This window comes from Arachis ipaensis, chromosome B10 (assembly GCF_059453495.1).
Source record: "Arachis ipaensis isolate K30076 ecotype BB chromosome B10, ASM5945349v1, whole genome shotgun sequence".
Lineage (NCBI taxonomy): Eukaryota > Viridiplantae > Streptophyta > Magnoliopsida > Fabales > Fabaceae > Arachis > Arachis ipaensis.
This window is the reverse complement of record NC_142435.1, coordinates 2,063,410-2,084,550: the sequence shown is the minus strand read 5'-3', so window position 1 is coordinate 2,084,550 and position 21,141 is coordinate 2,063,410. Positions and strand designations below refer to the sequence as shown.

At 33.3% G+C, this 21,141-nt stretch overlaps 3 protein-coding genes across 8 annotated transcripts; 1 reads left to right on the top strand and 2 right to left on the bottom strand.

Moving 5' to 3' along the window:
- Positions 1-2,394: 2,394 nt before the first annotated feature.
- On the top strand, positions 2,395-5,346 carry LOC107623848 (uncharacterized). Its single transcript, XM_016326242.3, has 6 exons — positions 2,395-2,497; positions 3,121-3,295; positions 3,561-4,088; positions 4,281-4,692; positions 4,802-4,883; positions 4,988-5,346. The coding sequence occupies exons 1-6, from the start codon at positions 2,468-2,470 to the stop codon at positions 5,189-5,191; spliced, it is 1,431 nt and encodes a 476-aa protein (XP_016181728.1). The 5' UTR covers positions 2,395-2,467; the 3' UTR covers positions 5,192-5,346.
- Positions 5,347-5,650: 304 nt separating this feature from the next.
- Positions 5,651-6,522, bottom strand: LOC107623849 (large ribosomal subunit protein eL38z/eL38y). Its single transcript, XM_016326243.3, has 3 exons — positions 6,423-6,522; positions 6,031-6,214; positions 5,651-5,914 (listed from the first exon to the last, which is right to left on the bottom strand). The coding sequence occupies exons 1-3, from the start codon at positions 6,423-6,425 to the stop codon at positions 5,892-5,894; spliced, it is 210 nt and encodes a 69-aa protein (XP_016181729.1). The 5' UTR covers positions 6,426-6,522; the 3' UTR covers positions 5,651-5,891.
- Positions 6,523-13,523: 7,001 nt separating this feature from the next.
- Positions 13,524-19,050, bottom strand: LOC107622317 (auxin response factor 6). 6 transcript variants are annotated; one of them, XM_088503209.1, is made up of 15 exons: positions 18,870-19,050; positions 17,989-18,735; positions 17,486-17,598; positions 17,135-17,233; positions 17,005-17,061; positions 16,762-16,917; positions 16,590-16,674; positions 16,413-16,503; positions 16,155-16,319; positions 15,946-16,068; positions 15,659-15,734; positions 15,428-15,575; positions 14,307-15,337; positions 14,043-14,233; positions 13,524-13,889 (listed from the first exon to the last, which is right to left on the bottom strand). In XM_088503209.1, exons 2-15 carry the CDS (start codon positions 18,029-18,031, stop codon positions 13,694-13,696), a joined length of 2,574 nt encoding a protein of 857 aa, XP_088359335.1. In that variant the 5' UTR covers positions 18,032-18,735; positions 18,870-19,050; the 3' UTR covers positions 13,524-13,693. The 6 variants fall into 6 exon arrangements, with proteins under 6 accessions (XP_088359335.1, XP_016179663.1, XP_088359343.1 ...); XM_016324177.3 differs by having other exon boundaries at positions 14,307-14,368; positions 14,462-15,340; positions 17,989-19,047; XM_088503217.1 differs by having other exon boundaries at positions 14,307-14,368; positions 14,462-15,337; positions 17,989-19,047.
- Positions 19,051-21,141: the final 2,091 nt, after the last annotated feature.

The window sequence follows — 21,141 nt, the reverse complement described above, 5'->3', positions numbered from 1 at the left end:
CAATTTTAATACATATATCCTATAAATTAGCGATGCTACAAAATCTTATATTATCACATCATTTCAGATGATAATTTTTTTGCATAAATTTTGAGATAAACCTACAATAAATAACTTGACCTGTAAGAAGAACAACTGGATACTTCATTTTTCATTTTTCATTTTGAAAATATTCATATTTTCTCTTGAAATTCATTGTAATTATATATGCAACACAACAATGAAGTTTGTTACTTCCTTAATGGGGTGTGTTGTCTTGTGTGTACTTTTCTAAGTTATAATGAGTTATGAATTGTACTTTGCCAACTTCAATTGTCCTTATCTGGATTTTCAAAGCCTAGTACTACTTTCATTGTTAGTCTTTCATGACCAAAAAATCAAAATACAACCCAACAACTATACACAGGGCCCAAAGAAATTCGAAATATTGAATCTAAGTCAACTAACCAATATTTTGTATTTATTTCCAAAACAAAAAGGCAATAAATAATATTATAAAAATGGAGCATTATTTCAGTTTGTAATTGTAATTGTAATTGAAGCTTCTAAAACCGCCAATGCTTAACCAACTAGAATCTCAGCCATATTTAAATTTGAAGCATTGGTTACATACTTTATTACTTACATTATTTGTATTGAATAGTTGTGCCATCTCTTGAATGTGATTGTAATAATAATGTGACTTTTAAAAATTGCTATCATATGATATAAGCGTGACAAAACCATCATTGACTTAAAAAACAAATCTAAATAAACCTTATTGCCTGACCAAAGGGGAGTAGGGGAAAAAATAACACATGGAAACAAAATTCCACACCAAAATAACTCAATTTTTTCAAAGATTTGAAAAAAGGAGAAGCATGCAAAGGGTGATAATATCAGAAAGCAACAACTCCTGCGTGTTCTTCCAGTCAAACATGTAGTTTTAATTTGAAAAAAATAGGGTAAAGTATATTTTTTGTCTCTAAAGTTTTAAAAATACCCTTAAGTTTTATTTTGTTTCAATTTTGTCCCAAAAATTTTCGATTTGCATCAAATATACTCCTGATGGCTAATTTTTCAAAAAATTTAAGACCAATTCAACAACAATTTCATAAGAACAACTTTCAACACAAGCAAATCAAGCATAATTTTCATGCATTATTGTTAGATTGGTTTTAATTTTTTTGAAAATTTAGCTGTCGAGAGTATATTTGATGCAAATCAAAAACTTTTGGGACAAAATTGAAACAAAATAAAATTTAGAGATATTTTTGAAACTTTTGTCAAACTTTAAGGACAAAAAATATACTTTATCCAAAAAAAAATCTTTTATTCTGTCCTATGCAATTTCTTGCATCAAGGTCATTACACTCACACAAATCTCTTTTTAAAGTTGCAACTTTTTCAGTATATTTTCAGGTTTAAAGGTTTGTTTTAAACTATCCCAAGAAAATAAGAGAGGCTTTTTAACATGTTTATGGTAGAAGAAAATCTTTAATTACTTTTACTAAAAGGGTCTCAATTTTTTTCTTTTCTTTTTTTTTTTTAAAAACGAACTTTGGTGATAACTATTAAACTATCCAATTATCCATTATAATAACAACTTACCATAATTTTTTAATTAAAGTGCATAAAAGTTTCATCTGCTAGAGTAATTATTGCTATGATTGGAACTTTAAAAATGCTATAATAATAACATTAATGCTACTAGAGTTGCTGCTCCAAAATGTAAGTTGAAGTTTCGGTTCATAAAGTATTTTTCTGCAAATTTATTACCACTTCTTTTTGTAGCAAGTTTTTTTGTTTGATCAAAGATTATGACCAACCTGCTCATGCAGTTACTTGCAGAGGAAATTGAAAATCAAACTTTTCATCATTGCCATTACACACTGACACTGTTCCAAACACTCTGACCAAAATCATTTCCTTATCTATTGCTTCAAATCTCAATGATCTCATTTTTGTTTCTTTCCCTTCATTGAATATGAGATGTTAAAGGAGTCAGAAACATAACATGTAATAATGTGCAATACTATAATCAGTTAATGAAACTTAAAGAATGTAAACCACTCTAAGTAATAGCTGAGAAAACTGAACATAATTGCATTTTCTGTCTATTAAATCCATAAGTTAATCATATAAACTTTATTTTATGTTAATGAATTTCTGGGTTGGAATGGGACTATAGATAGGGACACACAACCCAACAAGAAGAGCATTCAAAACAACAGTGTGTGTCCCCACACACATGACAGATCTTTCAACACATTAAGTGGGCCCCCACGTGGTGGAAGAACATACTTGGATCAGATACAAAACATAACATCCACAGCAAGCAACCTCAAAATTCATACTCACATTGCTATCCTGTTATATTTTTGTGTTGTCACTCACTCACATGCTGCATTGATACACACTTGTTTTTCTTGCTGAACTAGCTTTGCAAGTTGGACTGAGACTTGAAATTGAAAGAATACTATATACAATGGAGTATGAGAGGATTGGCAAAGTTCAGGTAAATGCTATTTTGTTGCTACCTCTGATGTGATATGTACAATAAGCCAATGTTAATGTTCCCTTCAACTGTTGAACTTTTTGTATTTAATGCAGTGGTTGATCTTGTGGGGTATTATTCAACCTTGTTGGTTTTGTTCATAAAATTTGAAACTTTTTTTTGTTTGTTTTTGTGGTGATATTGTCTATATTTTTGTGTGTGTGTGGTTTTATCAGGGTAAATTTCAGAACAGTCATTGCTTCTGTTTGCTTACAAGACTTTGTTAATAGTTACACTGATTCCCTCCAAGTAAAGTTGTTAACATGGTTTGAAAATTCTGCTTTTGGTTTTATTTTTTTTCTCTACTTTTAACAGTAAAAGTAACTTGAAACCATGCATTGTTCAAACTAGTTGTTGGCTGTGTGGGGCAGAAAGAATAGTGCTTAGTTCAATCTCAATTACACTTGTTTTTTCTTCTGTGGAAAATGTAATTCTGAATTGAAATATGTGGAGGTGGACATTGTGGTGAGAAGGGACTGAACAACTAGTACTGGTTTTCTTTGTTGAAGTTGGATTGTGCTTTGAAAACTTTTCATTGGAGTTATAGGTGTTTAATGAGGGATCATTGCTTTGCACAAATGCAGAGTGGAATGATTTCTCCTAGTAAACTAAGGATGAAGCTTACAGGACCTCACCATCTTAAGAAGAAAGATGGATCCAACTGTAACTCAACCAGAACTTCCCCTTCAAAGCATGATGATGCTGAGTTTGTGAAGAACAGCTTACTTGCCTCAGAGACTAACAACCTTCTTGATGAAGGTCTACATTTGCATTTCTCTCTCTCTTACTCTCTCTTAACATTACATTTTCATTTCAAATATGCAATTTTGCAGAATTTATCCCCATGGTTGGTCCACATTTCTAGTTTATGATTGTAGGAGTTGAGTTTTTCATGCTTATCCTAGCATAGTAGTTCTTTTACATTTTTATACTTTGAATTATGAGTTTTTCGGGACAACGATAAGTCATATGTCTAGAATATTAGGATTTTCATATTTGGAACTAATTAAATCATGTTTCTCAGTTACATCTTCAAGCTTAGAGGTTCCACCGTTAAAGCTGTCAAGTGATGCAATGTTGCACCAGAATAACCAGACTTGTTATGGTAACATGGACCTCATAAAAATGCAGCATTCTCAAAATGGTGATAATGGTAAGTCAGGAACAATAATTCCCCCAGCGAAAACAACAGACGATGAAAATCTTGAGTGCGATAGTAGTGCTAGCTCATCAAGTTTCGAGTTCCATAAAGAGAGACCAGTGAACAATCCTGCAACAAGGTTCCTATTAAGGCCTATTCCATCCAAGTGGAATGATGCAGAGAAATGGATAATGAATAGGCAAAATATACAAGCTGGTTACACAAAAAAGAATGCTTTACAGAACCAAGTGAATCGCTTCACAACTAGTATGATCAAGGTTGCACCAGATTCTGATTATTTTGATAATAAGCTACCAAAAGCCAAAGTGGCAGAAACAGAACGAGTTCATGTTCCAGTAATGGAATCTTTTCCAGAAACCAAAGGTTTAAAGGAAGCAGATGATAAGACAGGTATGTAGAAGATCTCATTGCACCCAATGTCATATGAATTGTTACATCAAAATTTGTCAGCATACTTGACTATTTTCATGGAATTAGGATATGATTGATCATAGAAGAACATAAATAGGATTCATTTTTTTACAATGCTCAATGATTAGTTAGGAACATTAACTAACTATATCCTTATAAATTATGATGAAGCCGTTCCTGGGATAAGATCTGTTGCAATGAGAGACATGGGAACAGAAATGACCCCCATGACAAGTCAGGGACCTTCGCGAACTTCTACTCCAATTGGTTCAATAACTCCAGTACTTAGTCCAGCACCATCAATGCCTTCAACTCCTAGGAGGGGCGCGAATCCTCCGTCTCCAGTTGAAAACACTGAAAAAAAGCTGTCTGAAGAAGAACTGAAGCTTAAGACAAGGAAAGAGATTGAAGCCCTTGGTGTGCAGCTTGGTAAGATGAACATTGCTGCATGGGCAAGCCATGATGAAAAGGTTAAGAAGAAAACATCTTCTTGGGACTTGAATAAAGAAGAACGTGGCAGAATCGAATTCCAAAAACGTGCAGCTTCATGGGAGCAAGCTGAGAAATCTAGATATACTGCAAGGTTTCTGCATTATTCATATTGTCTATGGACTAAAGTAAAAACAACATTTTTCTTTTAAACAAATTAAACCATGCTCTTCCTTTTGATATTAACATGTTTCAATTTGCAGATACAAGCGCGAGGACATAAAAATTCAAGCATGGGAAAGTCAACAAAAGGCAAAATTAGAAGCAGAAATGAGAAGAATCGAGGTACTAAAACTAGTTAGCACAGATCATAGATTTGATCCAAGACTAATGACATTCAATTGATTTGTGTAGCAAATTTACCACTGACTGAGTTCTTAACATTATAGGCCAAAGTTGAGCAAATGAAAGCTCAAGCTCGGGCAAAGGCGGTGAAAAAGATTGCGATGCTGAGACAAAGAACAGAGGAAAAGTTCGCAGCAGCTGAAGCTAGAAAGAATCGAGAAGCAGCAAGAATCGCAGAAAAAGGAGAATACATTCGCCAATCTGGAAGAATACCCTCCTCCAATTACATTTTCTGTGGTTTGTTGTGACATACTGAGGATAAAAATGAAATTACAACACTACTCGCCAAAATTGCTTCAGTTTCTGTATGTATTTTTCGGCCACATTCATGAATGGCTAGACTATTGATAGAGGGCACCATTTCTCGAGTTTACAAGCAGAAAATTTACTGTTCTTTTCAAAATGAAACATTTGCTTTCACCAAACCATGCAATATTTTGAATTACTTAATATTTGGGCACTCTAAAAATTTCTTGAATTTTGTATCTATTGGTTCATATGTTTGTCTACCGAGAACTAAAGAAGTTGACATCACAGAAATAAGAAAGCAACGTTAAATGAATGAGCATCAACAATTAGTGAACTTCAATTTTCGCTCTATTGCTTAGAAGATTTATATGATTGCACTCTTGAGTATAGTAACGTGATACCTGTAAGTTGTAAGTTGTAACTTGTAACTATACTGAGAAAAGAACACCAGCCAAAAATTCAGAAAAAGGCTATGAATTCCTCCATATTTAGTTTGACAGAGTAGAGACATCTTCCATTAGACAGAAAACAATATGCATTCATAACAAATGAAAAAAAAGTAAACAACCATGTTCTATTCTTATATAGGACGACTATCTAAATAGGAAGACCAACTAACTCACAAATATCCCAATGTTGATCAGAATATAATGAAAACAAACATCAAAGGCCTCAAAAACACATACTTGGTCAACACCTTTACAGGTCTTGCACACTCAAACCTGAAAAAACCAACAACTTTATAAGTTAGTTAGTTGTTATAGATCAAACAAAATGTCATTAAATAAAAAAAAAAAAACATTCATTTTAACTGAGATATTATAATCATCTCTCTTACCAGGAGGGAGAGATTGCTTTAATTTATCAGCTTTTTCAGGATCAAAGACACAGAGTGTGTAGAGGTACTTGGAGCACCTGACCTTGAACTTAACAACATCTCTGCTCCTCTTTATCTTCACTGACCTTGCGTCCTTCCTTCTTGCTGTTAGAAGGAAATCCTTTATCTCATGTATTTGCTTCGGCTTTTTACACACAAATAAGCTCAATCACACACCATTGCAAAATTAACATTCAAGAACACAACTTTATATACACATGATTAGTGACTATAATTCTATAAACCATAACCAATCAACGATGCAATAGTGTTTAAACAACTCTGAGTAGCTAATTTGCAAAAACCTAACAATTCATTAAACGGGATAATTCGAGAAAGTGAAATTGGCATACCATGGTTCCAACTTCAAAGCAGCAACGGGTGCAGTGAGAAAGAGGAGAAGCCGCAAAGGGAACCAAAATGAATGCAATGTATTATGTATATGTCTTCGGTCTTCCCCCTCGTAAACCCTAATCCAACCCCTCTGAAATTGGACCCTAAAGCCCAAACCAATGCCAGCCCATAAACCTTCCCTAATAATCCTCAAAGCCCATATTGTAGACTTGCGTTTACCAAATACATTGGGCTTAGTGCTCACTTTAATATTTTATTTTTATTTAGAATTTAGTTAAAACGTGTCCTTAAACAATAGAGGATGGGAATGGAGCTTGCTTGTTTGATCGTCTATTGGTGCAAACAAAAAAAAAAAAAACGTGTCCTTAGATTATCATTAGTAAAAAAATTTAAATATTTTTATTTAATAAATATAAAACAAATATATAAAAATTCAATTTATTTATATTTTTAATAAATTTTTTTAATTTATAAATTTAACATATGCCCTGAAGATTTAGGACACGTGTTAAATTAAATTATTTTATTTATTAGTTATTAGTTCCTGAATTTCTTAAATTATAAGATATTTTTTTTATTTTGTAAGTTTTGGTGGTTTATAATAAAAATTAAAAGATAAAAATTTATATGTAATTATTTTATATAAAATTGATAATTAATAATTATTAGATGATAATTTAGTTAAAATTATTAAATTATTTAAAAAATTTTAAATATGAATTTTATATAGACACAACTGCATGTAAATTTTACCAACAAAAATTACTTTAATCAATCTTCTATTTATACACTATCAATATAAAGTTAGGATAAACTCAAATGCATATGCATGTCCTAAATTTAAATTGAAATGAGGCTTTTCTCAAACTATAACCTCTCAATACAAACTGTTGACAGTTAATATACACTATAAAATAAAATACTTTACATTGCACGTGCATGCTGCATTATTAAAATTAATCCTCAATCTATTATTTAATGAAATAATACTAGTAATGTATATGTATGTAAGTCTCCCATAAAATGAACTACTTAATAAGGAACCTAACAATCCCATGCATGTTATGTATGCATGTATTGGACTGGTTATTTAAGAATCATGTTTTATTCAACTGTTTTGAAAAATTAGTGTATTTTGTGTTGGAGTATATGGAAGGATCGGTTGTGGCGAATAATTATTATTTAAATTCTATGACAGTGAACTTGTCACCGCCCAAAATGAGTCATGACTGGCGCTCAAGAAAAATAGTTTCCTAGTAACCCTAACAAATTCGAATATAAGGTAAATAAAAATGTTACAAATAATTTTTGATAAATTTACACTTTTTAGAATGAATAATTACATAATTGAACAAAATAAAATAAATAAATATAGATGAATCCTGCATGTGACATATGGAGCAGATGACGTCTAAGAACTCAACAAGAAATAGAACCCATTGCAGCTCTTGAATAGAAAAGCTCACATAATCAAATACTTATTCCTGAAAAATATTAAAAAAAAAAAAAAGGGGTGAGTTTTGCAACTCAGTGACTAGACAGTACATCTATAATTCACATGAGACCATCTAAACATTATTATGAAAATAATTTTAGTTAGAAAATAATAATTTATATGAATAAGTGAATCAATAAGGGAGCTCTCATACAGAAATCAAATCAAATAGTCCACACTTGGGCGGCTCCACCTCTAAGGGTAGCCCTTTCCTCTAGTGTGTCCGTACGAAATAACAGATCCAACGTGTGACCTATACGTTAGGCTAGCAACGTCCCTGCTAGCTGAGGTCTGAGCCAGATGCATCTAGGTTAACGTCATAACCGCCGTTAACTACGGTTTTCTAATACGAGCCTCCCAAACCAATTCAAAACATATAATTTCAAATACAACAAATATTTTATCTTTAAAATATATAAGATATCGAATCAAATCAAATCAGATAATACTTTCTCATCAGAAATCTTTTTCAATCATAAAAGATTTCAAATATATTTCACAATTTTTAAAGTAAGTGAGTACCAACAAATATTTCAAAAACAGATATTCAAGTAAAATCAAACATTTTGGAATAAAGCAAAACTTCATCAAAAATATATATAGTCTCATGTATAGTTCTGAAAGTATAAACTTCATAAAAATGAATTATTTAATTCTAATAAACCAATTATTCTAATCAATTTATTATCGTTCAAAGCAAATATAATGAGTATAATTCAAAGATCATAATAGATACATGTCAAAATAATTATAGATGCACAATTAAACAATTATAAATGTAAAGCCTACTCACAACTTAGTCCCAAGGGACTGAAGAGACCAAACTCGGAGTACCAAACTAAAGGGTACGAAAGAGCCCAAAATTTGGATGGTGGAAGCGGCAGCTCCAATAGGCAAGCAAAACAGCGAACAGGGGCACGACAGAACAGAAGCGACGACGGCTAAAGGCAGAGCAACGACGACAACATCAACAACTGTGGTAAAACAGTAGCGAAAACAGAAACAAAACAGAACAACCACTAACTAGGCTAGAACAGTGGTGAAACAGAACTGACAGAAGTGTGAAACGCTTCCTACGACGTTTTCAAAGAGCAATGATAATGGCGGAACCAGTGGAGGAAGAATGGAGGATAGAGCACGGCCGGATAGGACAGCAGCTTTCCGACGAGTTCTCCTCCTGCGGCGACACAGCAGCTCAGCGACGAGCTCCTTCAGTGATGACGGCAACCACCGCGACAGCCCCAACAGCGACGGCAGCGTCACTGCTCTCTCTCTCTCTGCTCGATCTCACTTTCCTCTGGTGTGCAACGGCGGGTTGGCGAGTTCGGCGGTGATGCGGCAGAGCATGGTGGCGGCGAAGCAGCAGCAAGGCGGCAACAGCTACGCGATGGAGACTTGGCAAGCACGGTGACGAGGCCCACCAGCGCTGTTGCATCTTCTCCCTTCTCTCTCTCTCGGATATCACTCTCTCAGATCTCCCTCCCTTCCCATGTCAACAACGGCGGCGACGGTGGTAGTAACACCCACCGCGCCGCCTCCCTCTTCTCTTTTCCCTTCACCGGTCTCCCTTCCCCTCTGCTCTCCCCCTTCCCTTCTTCCCCTCTTCCTTTCTTTTTTTTTTCTTTCATTCCCAGCTGCTGCTGTTAGGTGTGTGTGTGTGTGTGTTGCTGAAAAAAAAGGGGGCTAGGATTTCTTTGGGGTAAAAGGATAATTGGGTGTTAATTAGGATTAGGGTTTGGTAAAAGAAATAAGGGTAGTGTAGGAATTTAGATAAAAGTAGAGGGTTGGATAATAATAAAAGAATTCAAATGTAAAATGTTTTTAAAACAAATCAGAACGTTACAGAACTGTTCTGATTATAAGTGTCAGGGTATCATGCTGCTAACGGCGAGTGTTTCGGAGGATGACCAGAGTCTTGAGCAAATTCCGGTTGTTTGTGAGTTTTTGGAGGTGTTTTTTTATGATATTGATGAATTTCCACCTAACCGACGGGACAAACAAGATGTGTCACATGTCACTTCCTCATTGCAATTGAAATAAAATCTTTTCCTCTAAAATTAAAAAGTTCTCCCCTCCTCCCTTTTTCTTTCTCTATTTCTCTCATTCCTTCAACCACTCTATCTAGTTTATATATTATTATCAATATAAATGACTAATTACTAATTTGACAATCAAAATATGCAAGATGATATTCTTTAATTGTACTAAAATTAAAATTAAAATTGAAATATACTTATATTATTATCTAATTTAATAATCAAATGTTTCACATGACGCTCTCTTGTTGAAATTGAGTGAAAATATTTTTTTTTAAATTAATAAACTCTCTTCCTAAATTTTCTCATCTATACCTCTCTCCATTTTTCTATTTCTCTCAACTATTTTTACTCTATATATAATTTATATTTTATATTAGTGATTTGATAAATCAAAATATGTCATTTGATATTTTTTTACAATTAAAATAAAATGTTTTCTTCCAAAATTAACAAATTCTCACTCTCACTCTCATTTTTCATCTTTATCTTTCTCTCTCTTTTCTCTCATTCTCTATTTTTTCTATCTTTCTGTTCTATAAAAAATAAAATTAACAAAATAATATAATTCAAATAAAAATTATTATTATTATTATTATTATTATTATTATTATTATTATTATTATTATTATTATTATTATTATTATTATTATTATTATTATTATTATTATTATTATTATTATTATATACATAGTTTTTAATTTTTTATTTAGTTTTAAATTTTCACCGCTTATCTTTCTAATCTATATTTTCATTTCTCTTTTTTCAAATATTTATTACATATAGTTTGGAGAGAATACTAATGTTATAATTAAAAGTTAGAATCAAGATTCAATTGTTTTAAAAAAATTAATTTTGAGTTAATTTTATAACTATCAGTATAATTTTTTTATGCTAATATCTAATTATATTTTTATATACATAGAGATAAAAAATATTATTTTTAAATAACAAGTATAAAAATTAATTATTTCTATTTGTACAACAGACTTAACATATAATTAAATGTTAAATTATACACGTTAAATTATATTAAATTTTAGATAACAAATGTTAAAATTAATTATTAATAAAAAATTAGACTTTTCATATAAAAATAATAACTAAAAATTTTATTATTTGATTTTTTATCTATAGATATCTTGATCTTCTTAGTTAGAGACTTTTGTCAGCCTACAAATTTTGTTATAAAAATAGTTTGATTTTATAAATTTTTTGTGTCATGCATAATCTATACTATTAAAATAAAGTGGACCATAATTTAAAAAAAAAATTATATTTCTATAATATTATTACGGGTAAAAATACTAGTTGTTGTGACTATAGGCAAGCCAACAAATTAACGTAAGAATGATAATTTTGTGAGAATTAATATAATACCACTTTTATATATATATATATATATATATGAGTTGTATTATAACTAGAGCAAACATATAATAACGGATTTAAAATTGTAACCAAGCATCATCCATTGGTTCTATTCTCGATTCATAACTAGAAAATTTTTCGGGCCCTTTACTAATCGGGGCTAAAATTTCACTCGATCATCAGATTCTAGATTCTAAGTTCATAACCCTAGCCTATTCCCATTTTGGACAGAACAGATCTACTAATTCTTTGATTCCAGTTAGTAAGATAAGAGGGGTCGGATCTTGAACTAAGAAATAAATTCTAGAAGCTAAAAAAGAATATATATATATATATATATATATATATATATATATATAGTTAAAGCTAAATAAGTCATAGTCATAATGCAAGTCTTTTCAATATTGCATTGCCAAATTTCTCATCGTAAATTAAATTTGCATGTATAATTGTTCAAACAAAGGTTATTATTACAACCTTCTTTTATTAGTCATGCTGTGACTGACTGAGTCCCCAAGAAACAAAAATAATAACAATCGTGTTTATTTGAGTAGTAAAAACGATTTTATTAATATTAATAATTATAAGGTGGTAAAACAATATCATATGATTGACAAGCTAAGAATGAATATATCATCCCCAACTATAAATACAAGTAATAAGGTGGGGTAAGGTTTGTTGGTTTGCCAGCCCTATATTTTATTAGTATTTATATCATTGGTATAGATAGTGCCCTACCTGGTCACCATTCCATACCAAGAAAAAAAGCTCCCACAACTTGGTATTAGGCATCAAAACAATAATACAGAAATTACTTAATTTGTACATGGAGTTTTTGTGTATTCTGTAAATATTTATTCTTTTATCATTTTAGATATAACTTTCCTATCAACATACATTATATATCTTAATAATATATACTTACTTTTTATTTTTTATTTAAAAATTTGTGTTTGATATCCTAAATATTTATTATTTTGTTTATATGCAAATACCTATTATTGAAGACAATGCAATTACACAACACAATAATTGTAACTGTTAGAGAGAGGTATCCACACCCTTATAAGGCATGCTTTGTTTTTCTCTCCAATCGATGTAGGACCTTACAATAATCCTACACTCAACTCTAAGCTTATTAGCTTTATCCTACATGTTCCTAGTGCCCTAATTTGGCTAAAGGTACCTAATGGTGCCAACTAAAAAAGTAAACCTCAAATTAGGCTCTCCTTGCATTCGCTGAAACGTGAAACACCTTTCAAGGGGAAGAAAACAAAAAGCTAGGAACTAGCTATGATTAAATGTATCTAACACTGCACGTTATGAGAATCAATGAAGTTCTCGTCGCTATCAACTTCAATCTACGTACGTACCTAACTCATAATAAAGCGGTTATCATGGTTAATACGTGATGTAATAAAGACACGTGTTAAAGTTATTATGAGTAGAAGAACTTTAATTTATATCTTTTCTATAAAAAAATGTTTAATTAATAACTTTAATATGTGTCTAGTTAAATCTATAAAATAAATAAATTTCATTATTAGACTTTGTACAATTTGTTACTGCGTACCGAATCTCAATCATTAGCAATGCTTATCTCTTAAGATTTGCCTAACGACAAATCTTGGAGTTTAAATTTGTACGAACTGAAGTATTCCAAATATCCAAGGAATTTTTAGGCTTAAATAATTCCAACTACTTGGGGACACAAAAAATTGGAGAAAGCATAATTAAACAAGTTCGAAATGGACAAAATAATGCAGAGCTTTATTAATTTCACTTTGCGACTCATGAAACAAAAGCAATAACAAGGTAAAAAAGGGTGCATGGCCAGAACCAAAGAAGACGACAAATAAGGCCACTTTCACATTAATGGAACGATCATAGGGACACTACTTCACATGGCTTTGTAATTATAAGAGACTAAGTCACCCTCCTTTTTCTAAGGTTGACTTTATTTAAACATCCAAAATTATCTTATCTAACTTAAAAGGTGAAAATTCAGGTGAAGTCGAATTCACGTGAAGTTGATATCTAAAAGCCGTTAGATGAAAATTTAGTCAAATCAGTCAAATCATCTAACGATTCTCAAGTATCAATTTCACGAAATTGACTGTACCTGAATTTCCACCAACTTAAAATCATAAAATATACGGTAACTAAAAATGAAACTAAGGGAGAGAAGTATCTTTGACGAATTAGGTGTTGTAATATATTGTAGCTAGCACAATGACTATATGCCATATATAGTTACAGTATTGTCTGAAGAACATGAAAACAAAAGAACCAAAAAAACAGAAGGCTTAAGAGTAGAGACTATAATATTACAAAATATGGAAGAAATGCCTAGTAACTTTAATTTGATTCAGTAGTCTAATGATCCCACCGTGGTTATCCCGGTGCTTAAACTTCTCGAGTCTCGGCTCCCATAATCATCGCAGATACTGTTAGAGAGCCTTTGGACCGGAACTGAGTTCAAGAGCTCTAGGCCGGAGTTTCCCATTTGCTGCACTTCTTGCGGTGAAAGTATCTTGATGCACCATACACTATTTACGAATTCCCTGTGAAACAAACATGATCATAATAAATGTGTGATAAACAAGAGAAAGAAGCATAACTTACCTTATTTAACATTCATTAATTGTTGCAACAGTTAATGAATGCTAAATAAGGCAAATTCTGGCTGTATTTTGTTTCTACTAATTAGTACTTACGGCCAGGGGCCATCGCCGAGGAGAAGAACGTCGTTCTCGCGGTCTACAAATACAAGCTGCCAGCCTGATCTCAAAGGGTCCTCCAGCTCGCCTTCTAGGCCGAACATGCGAGCTAGTTCACTGCGCAGCTCATGGTAGCTGCTGAATTTAGTGATATCCAGTGATCTTCCGAAGGACCCTGACTTATAAACCTGTAAACAAGAATGAATCAGATATTGATTAAGGAGATGAATTGATATTAAGCAGAGGAAAACTAAAACTAACCTTCACGAAGGTTTTGTTGGGCATATTTTCTGAGGGATGCAGGAAGCCTGAAGAATCGGCACCTGCAGTACTCATGTAGTTAGAAGTTTGAAAGGGAATGGTGGGAGAGTCACCATGGCTATGCACAAGAAGAGTTGAAGGCTCTATGTTAACACCAAATAAAAGATGGTTGTGTGGATCAGTGCTTCCTTCTTGGTCTATTGTGCACTCCCTCCCAGGAAAGGGTGGCAATGTAACTGCATTTTGAGAAATACTACTCTGCAGCTCCACCTGAGGCAGAATGCACTGAGATGCTCCGGAAGAAAGGAGAGGATCCACTGCAACTCGCTTCGACGGCCATGCTGCTGATGATGTTTGAACAGGAATCCAAGAGCTACTTCTAGGGAGGTTCAGAAGCTGAGATGCTTCGTCCTGGGGAAAGGATCCCAAGATACTATGCAGAGGAGAAACATTAGCAGTGGTGACAGGGTTTCCATTTGAATCTGAAAAGCTTTGCTGTTGGCACAAGGAAGAGATAGCTTGCACAGGTGGTGAGAGAGGCTGAGTTGCTGAACTTGAAACAAACTGAGACATTGTAGACACTGAATTGGAAATCTGCTGTGGTTGCTGTTGCTGTTGCTGGTTGTTGTGATGGTGAAGCTGGTTATTGAATGAGTTCTGGTGCTGTGGACGCAGTTGAACATGTGTTGGAGTTTGTGACTGATTCTCTTGATCAATTTGGAAAGCTTGCTGAGGTGGTGATTGCTGCAATATCTGTGAATGCATTAAAGCAGTAGTCCTGTTTGGGAAGTTCTGTGGCTGCTGAAATTGAAGTAAGGAAGAAGGATGCTGTTTAGAAGGATCCTGAAGTGCGGCTGCAGCCACAGCTTGATACATGTCTGTTTGCATATTCAGCATGGATGGATCAAACCTCGGCTGCATCCAAGGACTAACTCCAATCCCCTGAAAATTTAGAGACTGAAGACCACCCCTGTCGGCGTCTCGCAGCCACATCAGTGGAGAACTCATACCAAAATCTTCATCCTTCAATCCTGCTAGCATTTCATGGGGAGCACAATGAGAATTTCTATTTGTTTTGCAATGTTGAAATGAAATGGTCTATAGGAGGAGGCAAGGTTTACCATGGAATGATGGTAGTCCTGGAGGCCAAGGTCGTTTAAGGCGTAGAGGAAATGGAGATGGATACATAGGAAATGTTGTTAATGGCTCAATCTCCCAAAGAGACACTCTAGGTTGCCTCTCTCCTGCAGTGGATTCATCCCAACCAACCTGCAATCCAACTCAATCAATGATAACACTTGAAAATGCTACAAATTTAATCAAATAACAATAATATAATGCTCCTTACAAACCTTCACAGAGCGCCAATGTGAATTTGGCCACCTAGCAGCATCCAAGTCACTAATGCCAGTTATGGTGCCCATATATCTGCCAAAGCAACAAGGTATGATTCAACAAATGCAGGCATTTACATGGTATTAAGAAAGGTGGAAACTCAGGCGTGAAGTTGATAGTTGAGAGCCGTTAGATGAAAATTTAGTCAAATCAGTCAAATCATCTAACGGCTCTCAGTTATCAACTTCAGGTGAAATCGACTACACTTGAGTTTTCACCATTAAGAAAAGATTTGGAAACATACCGTCGCACACTGGACTCCTCAGTTTCAAACAGCATCCTGAAGCGCATACCAACTGAAACTCGAGTATGATACACAGCCTTAACATACTTTGCCAGAGGTATGACGAATTCTGATGGACTAGCACTGAATTTAAGAAGATCATGTCAATCCCAGGCAATTAACCTTGAACAGAGATTTTAACAAGTATTATGCATGCACTACTTTTGTACCGTGGATTATAGAAAATAGTGAAACGACTATTGGTTGCAGCTGCATGAGCTGCAGCAGCAAGAAGCCCCAAATGCATGCTATCACTTGACAACACTGAGGAAGGCATCACAGTTTGTGGTCGATTCGCGCGTCGGATGCCAAGAAGCAACTGGTTCTTGTCATTCCTATTAAAGAAATTAGGCTCTCAAGTTAGAAACACGAATATTCTCAAAGCTCAAAAACATAATTAATGAGCAGGAAAGAATTAAATTACTTGCCAGATAAAGAGCACAGAATCACCAGCAACAAGCCTTTTAGCACTAACAAAAACACTCCATCCGGTTGTGAGTAGATGCCTTTTAGGCTGGCCTGCATAAATTGAAAGAATTTCAAACTGATCTCATCTTCAATTCTTCATCCCCCAACACTGAATCAATGTCCACTTTACAACTCACCTCGAAAGATATGTCTGAATTTCCATTCATTGCCATGCAAATCCCTTGCAATCAACTCTTGAGCAGGAGGCTGTTGAGAGAAATCCTGTACATCAAAATCATAAAAACACAAAGTTAACAGATTTGATGAGCTAAGTGCAAGGTTTGTAGCATGTCTCTGGAGTAAGTTTACCAATGGAGGAAAGACTTTCTCTGCTGCTCGGCGAGGAACAGAGAATCCTCCATGGGTGCTTGTGTCACTGGCTGTCAAAGTCTTGCAGAAGTAGTTTGTTGGCTGTTTGCTTGGACTTCCCAACTCTGCTGGAAGATATGCCTCCTTTTGCTCTTGCTGCAAACATCATCACAGTAAAAACAAAGATATAACTAACTTTACAAACTGTAATAATCAGTTATCAGGTAAAACAAGATACCATACAGGATTCAAAGGTTGTAAGGTCATCTGTGCATACACTTCATCGGTCTCAGCATCGGCCTGAATCCAAAATAATCAAAACAAGAGCTAGCAAACCCAAATATAAAAAGTTAGGTAGTGAATAATCTCCTACATGCATAGTAAGATTATGGAGTTGACAAATGAGTTGGGGTGGCAAGCTTGGGTAGTTGGGAATATGAGCATCCACTTCCTTATTAGTTGACACTGCCACCTGAGAGCAAAAGAAGTAAATCAGATAAAAAATTACATGAAGGTCATGTACTGGTTGGTTTCTATCATGGGTTAAAGTGTTGTTAATTAATTTGTGTGTAACAGAAACCCCATCCTCCAAATTAACAGTGGCAACAAGAATAAAAGATAGAGAGACAAGAGACAAGAAACAATCTTCAAGCCCAGAAAATGATCATCACTTTATTATGCTTAATAATAATAATAATAATCTAATATCATATTTTCAACATACCTGTTCACTGTGACCTTGTGGAAAGTACACCACACGGCTCCCAACTGCAGGTAAAGAAACAAGGGGACCAGCACATGCATGCCAAAGTTCTGAGTCCAGAACTCGCTTTTCCCCTTCAAAACACCACCAAAATTTCATCATAACTTGCTCAAACAACAAATTGATGTAAAGAAAACCAAGATCTCAAAACACTAGAGCAAGCACCAGAAGAAGTGGCTGCTACACATTTTGAAAACACTTTCTCTAGACAATCAGTTGTGACAAAACAAGACAAACTGCAGCTCAAAAAAAAAAGGTTTTGATTTTCCTAATCCCCACCTCAAAAATTTCAAATACATTTTGTAAGAACAAAACCATATGTTGGACAGTGGACATTAAATTAAAAACTTCAATAAGCGCCCATAAAAAAATTCCAAAACTTTTTAACACAAAAAGCAACTGGGAAACATGAAGAGATGAATGAGGTGAAGAATAACCTGGAAAAAGCAAAGAGTTAAACATACCTTCTTGTGGTGGAGGACTAAAACCAGCTGAAGAAAGTCTCATATTTTCTCTTTCAGCAGAAAAAGAAAGGGAATTCAACAAGTTGTTGTAACCTTAAAATAAAATTGAGGTCTCCCAACACACAATCAATGATTCCAAATAAAAGCACCTTCTTATTAAGTAGACCAATTGAGCAACAAAGTCTTGGGAAAATGACACCCACACCACAAAACCAAGCTTTTAGTCCCTTCTTTCCCCCTACAGAATATCATTCTTGTTATCCTCTTGTTCCCCTTCAACAACAAAAACCAAAATCTCTTAGAAACAGAACCTTGTACACACCTCCTACAAGATTCCCACCCTTCAACCAAAACCAGTATCACTGCAAAAGACTATAGCTTTATGCCTCATTCGCTAATACTCCTCCTCAACCCCCACCACCCCAGGTTCCAATCTTCAACCAAATACCTCATACCACCAAAACAAAGCAACCAACTTAGTTCAAAGGAAATAACCCCAAGAAGCTGAATAACAGAACAAACTTGCAAAACCAAACAGATCTCAGAAGAGAACAGATCTCAAGAAAAGAAGCAAAACCCAGAAGAAGGAAAGAGATAAAGTGATAAACTTGGAAAGTGAATAGCGGTGGGGGAGGTTTTTGATGGCACGAAAAAAAATAAACAAGTGTGTGTTTGTGTATTATATATTCAGGAGTACCAAATAGAATCCAGGGGTCAGGTTTATAGCGTTTGGCTCATTTTATTTTCCTGTAATGGCAAAGAAGAAAAACAAAATAATGAGTTAGAAAAAAAGCATGGCTGTGATTATGGTTTATGGTTTATGGTGATGGTGGCAGTAGTAGTAATAGTAATACTGTAATAGTAATAGTACTAGTTGCAGCTTGTTCCTGTGGCCATGCTTGTTGCTACTTACTATACTTACTACTATTGCTTTCCCCTCTCTCTCTCTCTCTCTCTCTCTCTCTCACAGCTTCAATCAATCAATGCAAATGACTATGAGAAGTGAGAAGTGAGAACACAACCGCCATTATTTTTTGGTGTCATTTTAAGAGGGAGAAACACACTATGTACTGCTGTCAGATTTTTTCTAGTATGAGAGAACGTTTCACTGTTTTCCTTTTTCTTTTCTTATTATTTATTCTATTTTTCATTTACTTGTATATTTTCTACTTTTACAATGAAGTCGACTTCAGTTGATATTTAAGAGCTATTAGATAAAAATTTAGTCAAATCAGTTAAATCATCTAACAGTTCTTAAACTTCACGTGAAATCGACTTCAACTGAGTTTTCACCTTATTATTAACTAACCTCTTATGTCTTCTTAGTTGTTACTACTTACTACTAAGTTTATCATTATTTGTTCAGATAGCCCAGTTGGGAAATTTAGAATTTTACATCGCCTTCAACATTCTAACTTTGGACGAAGCTACGTACCCTTCTTTATAGTGTTAGTATTCTTATTCTCTCAATCATATAGTAAACTAAAAACTCAGTTGCAGTCGACTTCACGTAAAATTAATAACTAGTCGATTTCACGTAAAATTGATAACTGAGAGTCGTTAGATAAAAATTTAGTCAAATCAGTCAAATTATCTAACGGCTCTCATCTATCAACTTCACGTGAAGTCAACTGGACTTGAGTTTCCACCAAATTCATTCGTTCCTTCATCTATTACAATTACATACATTTTTATATTTTTATGTGAGTATGGTTAAAATATATGCACATGTTATGTTAAACAAAATACAAATCAGGTGACAAAAAATATAGATAGGACAAAGAATTATGTAAATACATACTTATTTTATTATATATATATCCGTCTATGTCCAACTTTTATTAAGTGAGTAAATAATTATAAAAAAAATCGAAAATATATACCTTCTTTTCTCTGTCTTAAAATGTCTAAGTTATCAAGAATATTAAATTGGGAATAAATTAAATACATCAAAAAGTTAAAATTTTCTATTTATATTCTTCAACAAGTGCACAATAATGTCTAAAAATATTGATCATTACTAAAATAATCTAACTGAATTATTAGTCTTCATTAGTAGGAACTTGTATGTTTTGGGGGTTTTTTTTTTTTTTTTTTGCATGGGAAGGTGAGGGGAGTAGTATAATACAGAGATATGTATATACATGCATGCATGTATATGTACGGATAAGGCTACGTAGAATTGTATAGTGAAAGAGAATATGATGGGGGAGGTTTTGGTAGGAAGGGCCATTTAAGAAGAGTAGGGAAGATTGGACCAATTGAAAAATCTACTTAAGTGCAGGTGCATTGATTTTGACAATGCAATATCCAACTTGGAGTTCAACTATCTATCCATAATAGGATAGAGAAGATTATTCAGCGTCTCATATATATAATAGTTAATCAAGTATTTTCCATTTTTCAGTTGAAATCATGGAATTTATATCTTATTAATTAGCAAAATGGTTTGCTACTCTATTATTACATATTTTAATATAATTATAATAAAATAACTGGTATTCTTTTGAAAAACAGATTGGGGGAGGGGGGTAGAAAAGTATTAATTCAAGTTTATACAAATAATATGCAAAGTTAAATCCAAATTTATAACAAAGCCCTACCATCCGGGCCAGTTCACGGAAACTGACAAGTCTTGCAGTGTTTATGTAAATAGAAAAAAAAAAACTAGTAATTATGTATCTACATGTGATATTATAGGGAGTCACTTAAATAAAGACGTCTAAAATATTTTTTTAAAAATATTTTTAGTAATTAAATTTAACACATATAATTGATTAAATCGTATTATTTTTTGTCAAAATTAGACCAGACAAATTAATTTGACCGAAAAAATGGTGAATCAAATCTTGAATTGGTCTAAGTTTATATTATTTTTTAATAGAAAATTACTATAATACCCTTATTATAGAAAATAACTAAAATACTCTTATTATATATATTAATTTTGAGAATCCTAAATTCTAATTATTTACTTCTTGCCATCATAGTATAGGGTTAGGATTTAGAGTTTTCAATATATATATATATATATAGAAGTATTTTAGTTATTTTCTATAAAAAGGATATTATAATTATTTTTTATAAAAAAAAATAAATTTAGACCGGTTCAAGATTTGATTCACCATTTTTTCGATTAAATTAATTTGTCTG

Excerpts from the sequence above, each read along its gene's own strand:
- LOC107623848 (XM_016326242.3), top strand. The coding sequence starts at position 2,468 with ATGGAGTATGAGAGGATTGGCAAAGTTCAG. Across the intron at positions 3,296-3,560 it reads TAACAACCTTCTTGATGAAG|TTACATCTTCAAGCTTAGAG; the intron begins GTCTACATTTGC and ends CATGTTTCTCAG. Across the intron at positions 4,884-4,987 it reads CAGAAATGAGAAGAATCGAG|GCCAAAGTTGAGCAAATGAA; the intron begins GTACTAAAACTA and ends TTAACATTATAG.
- LOC107623849 (XM_016326243.3), bottom strand. Across the intron at positions 5,915-6,030 it reads AAAGCAATCTCTCCCTCCTG|GTTTGAGTGTGCAAGACCTG; the intron begins GTAAGAGAGATG and ends TGGTTTTTTCAG.
- LOC107622317 (XM_016324173.3), bottom strand. The coding sequence starts at position 18,031 with ATGAGACTTTCTTCAGCTGGTTTTAGTCCTCCACCACAAGAAG. Across the intron at positions 17,234-17,485 it reads CACAAGGTCACAGTGAACAG|GTGGCAGTGTCAACTAATAA; the intron begins GTATGTTGAAAA and ends TTTTGCTCTCAG. Across the intron at positions 15,735-15,945 it reads GAGGAGTCCAGTGTGCGACG|ATATATGGGCACCATAACTG; the intron begins GTATGTTTCCAA and ends TTGCTTTGGCAG.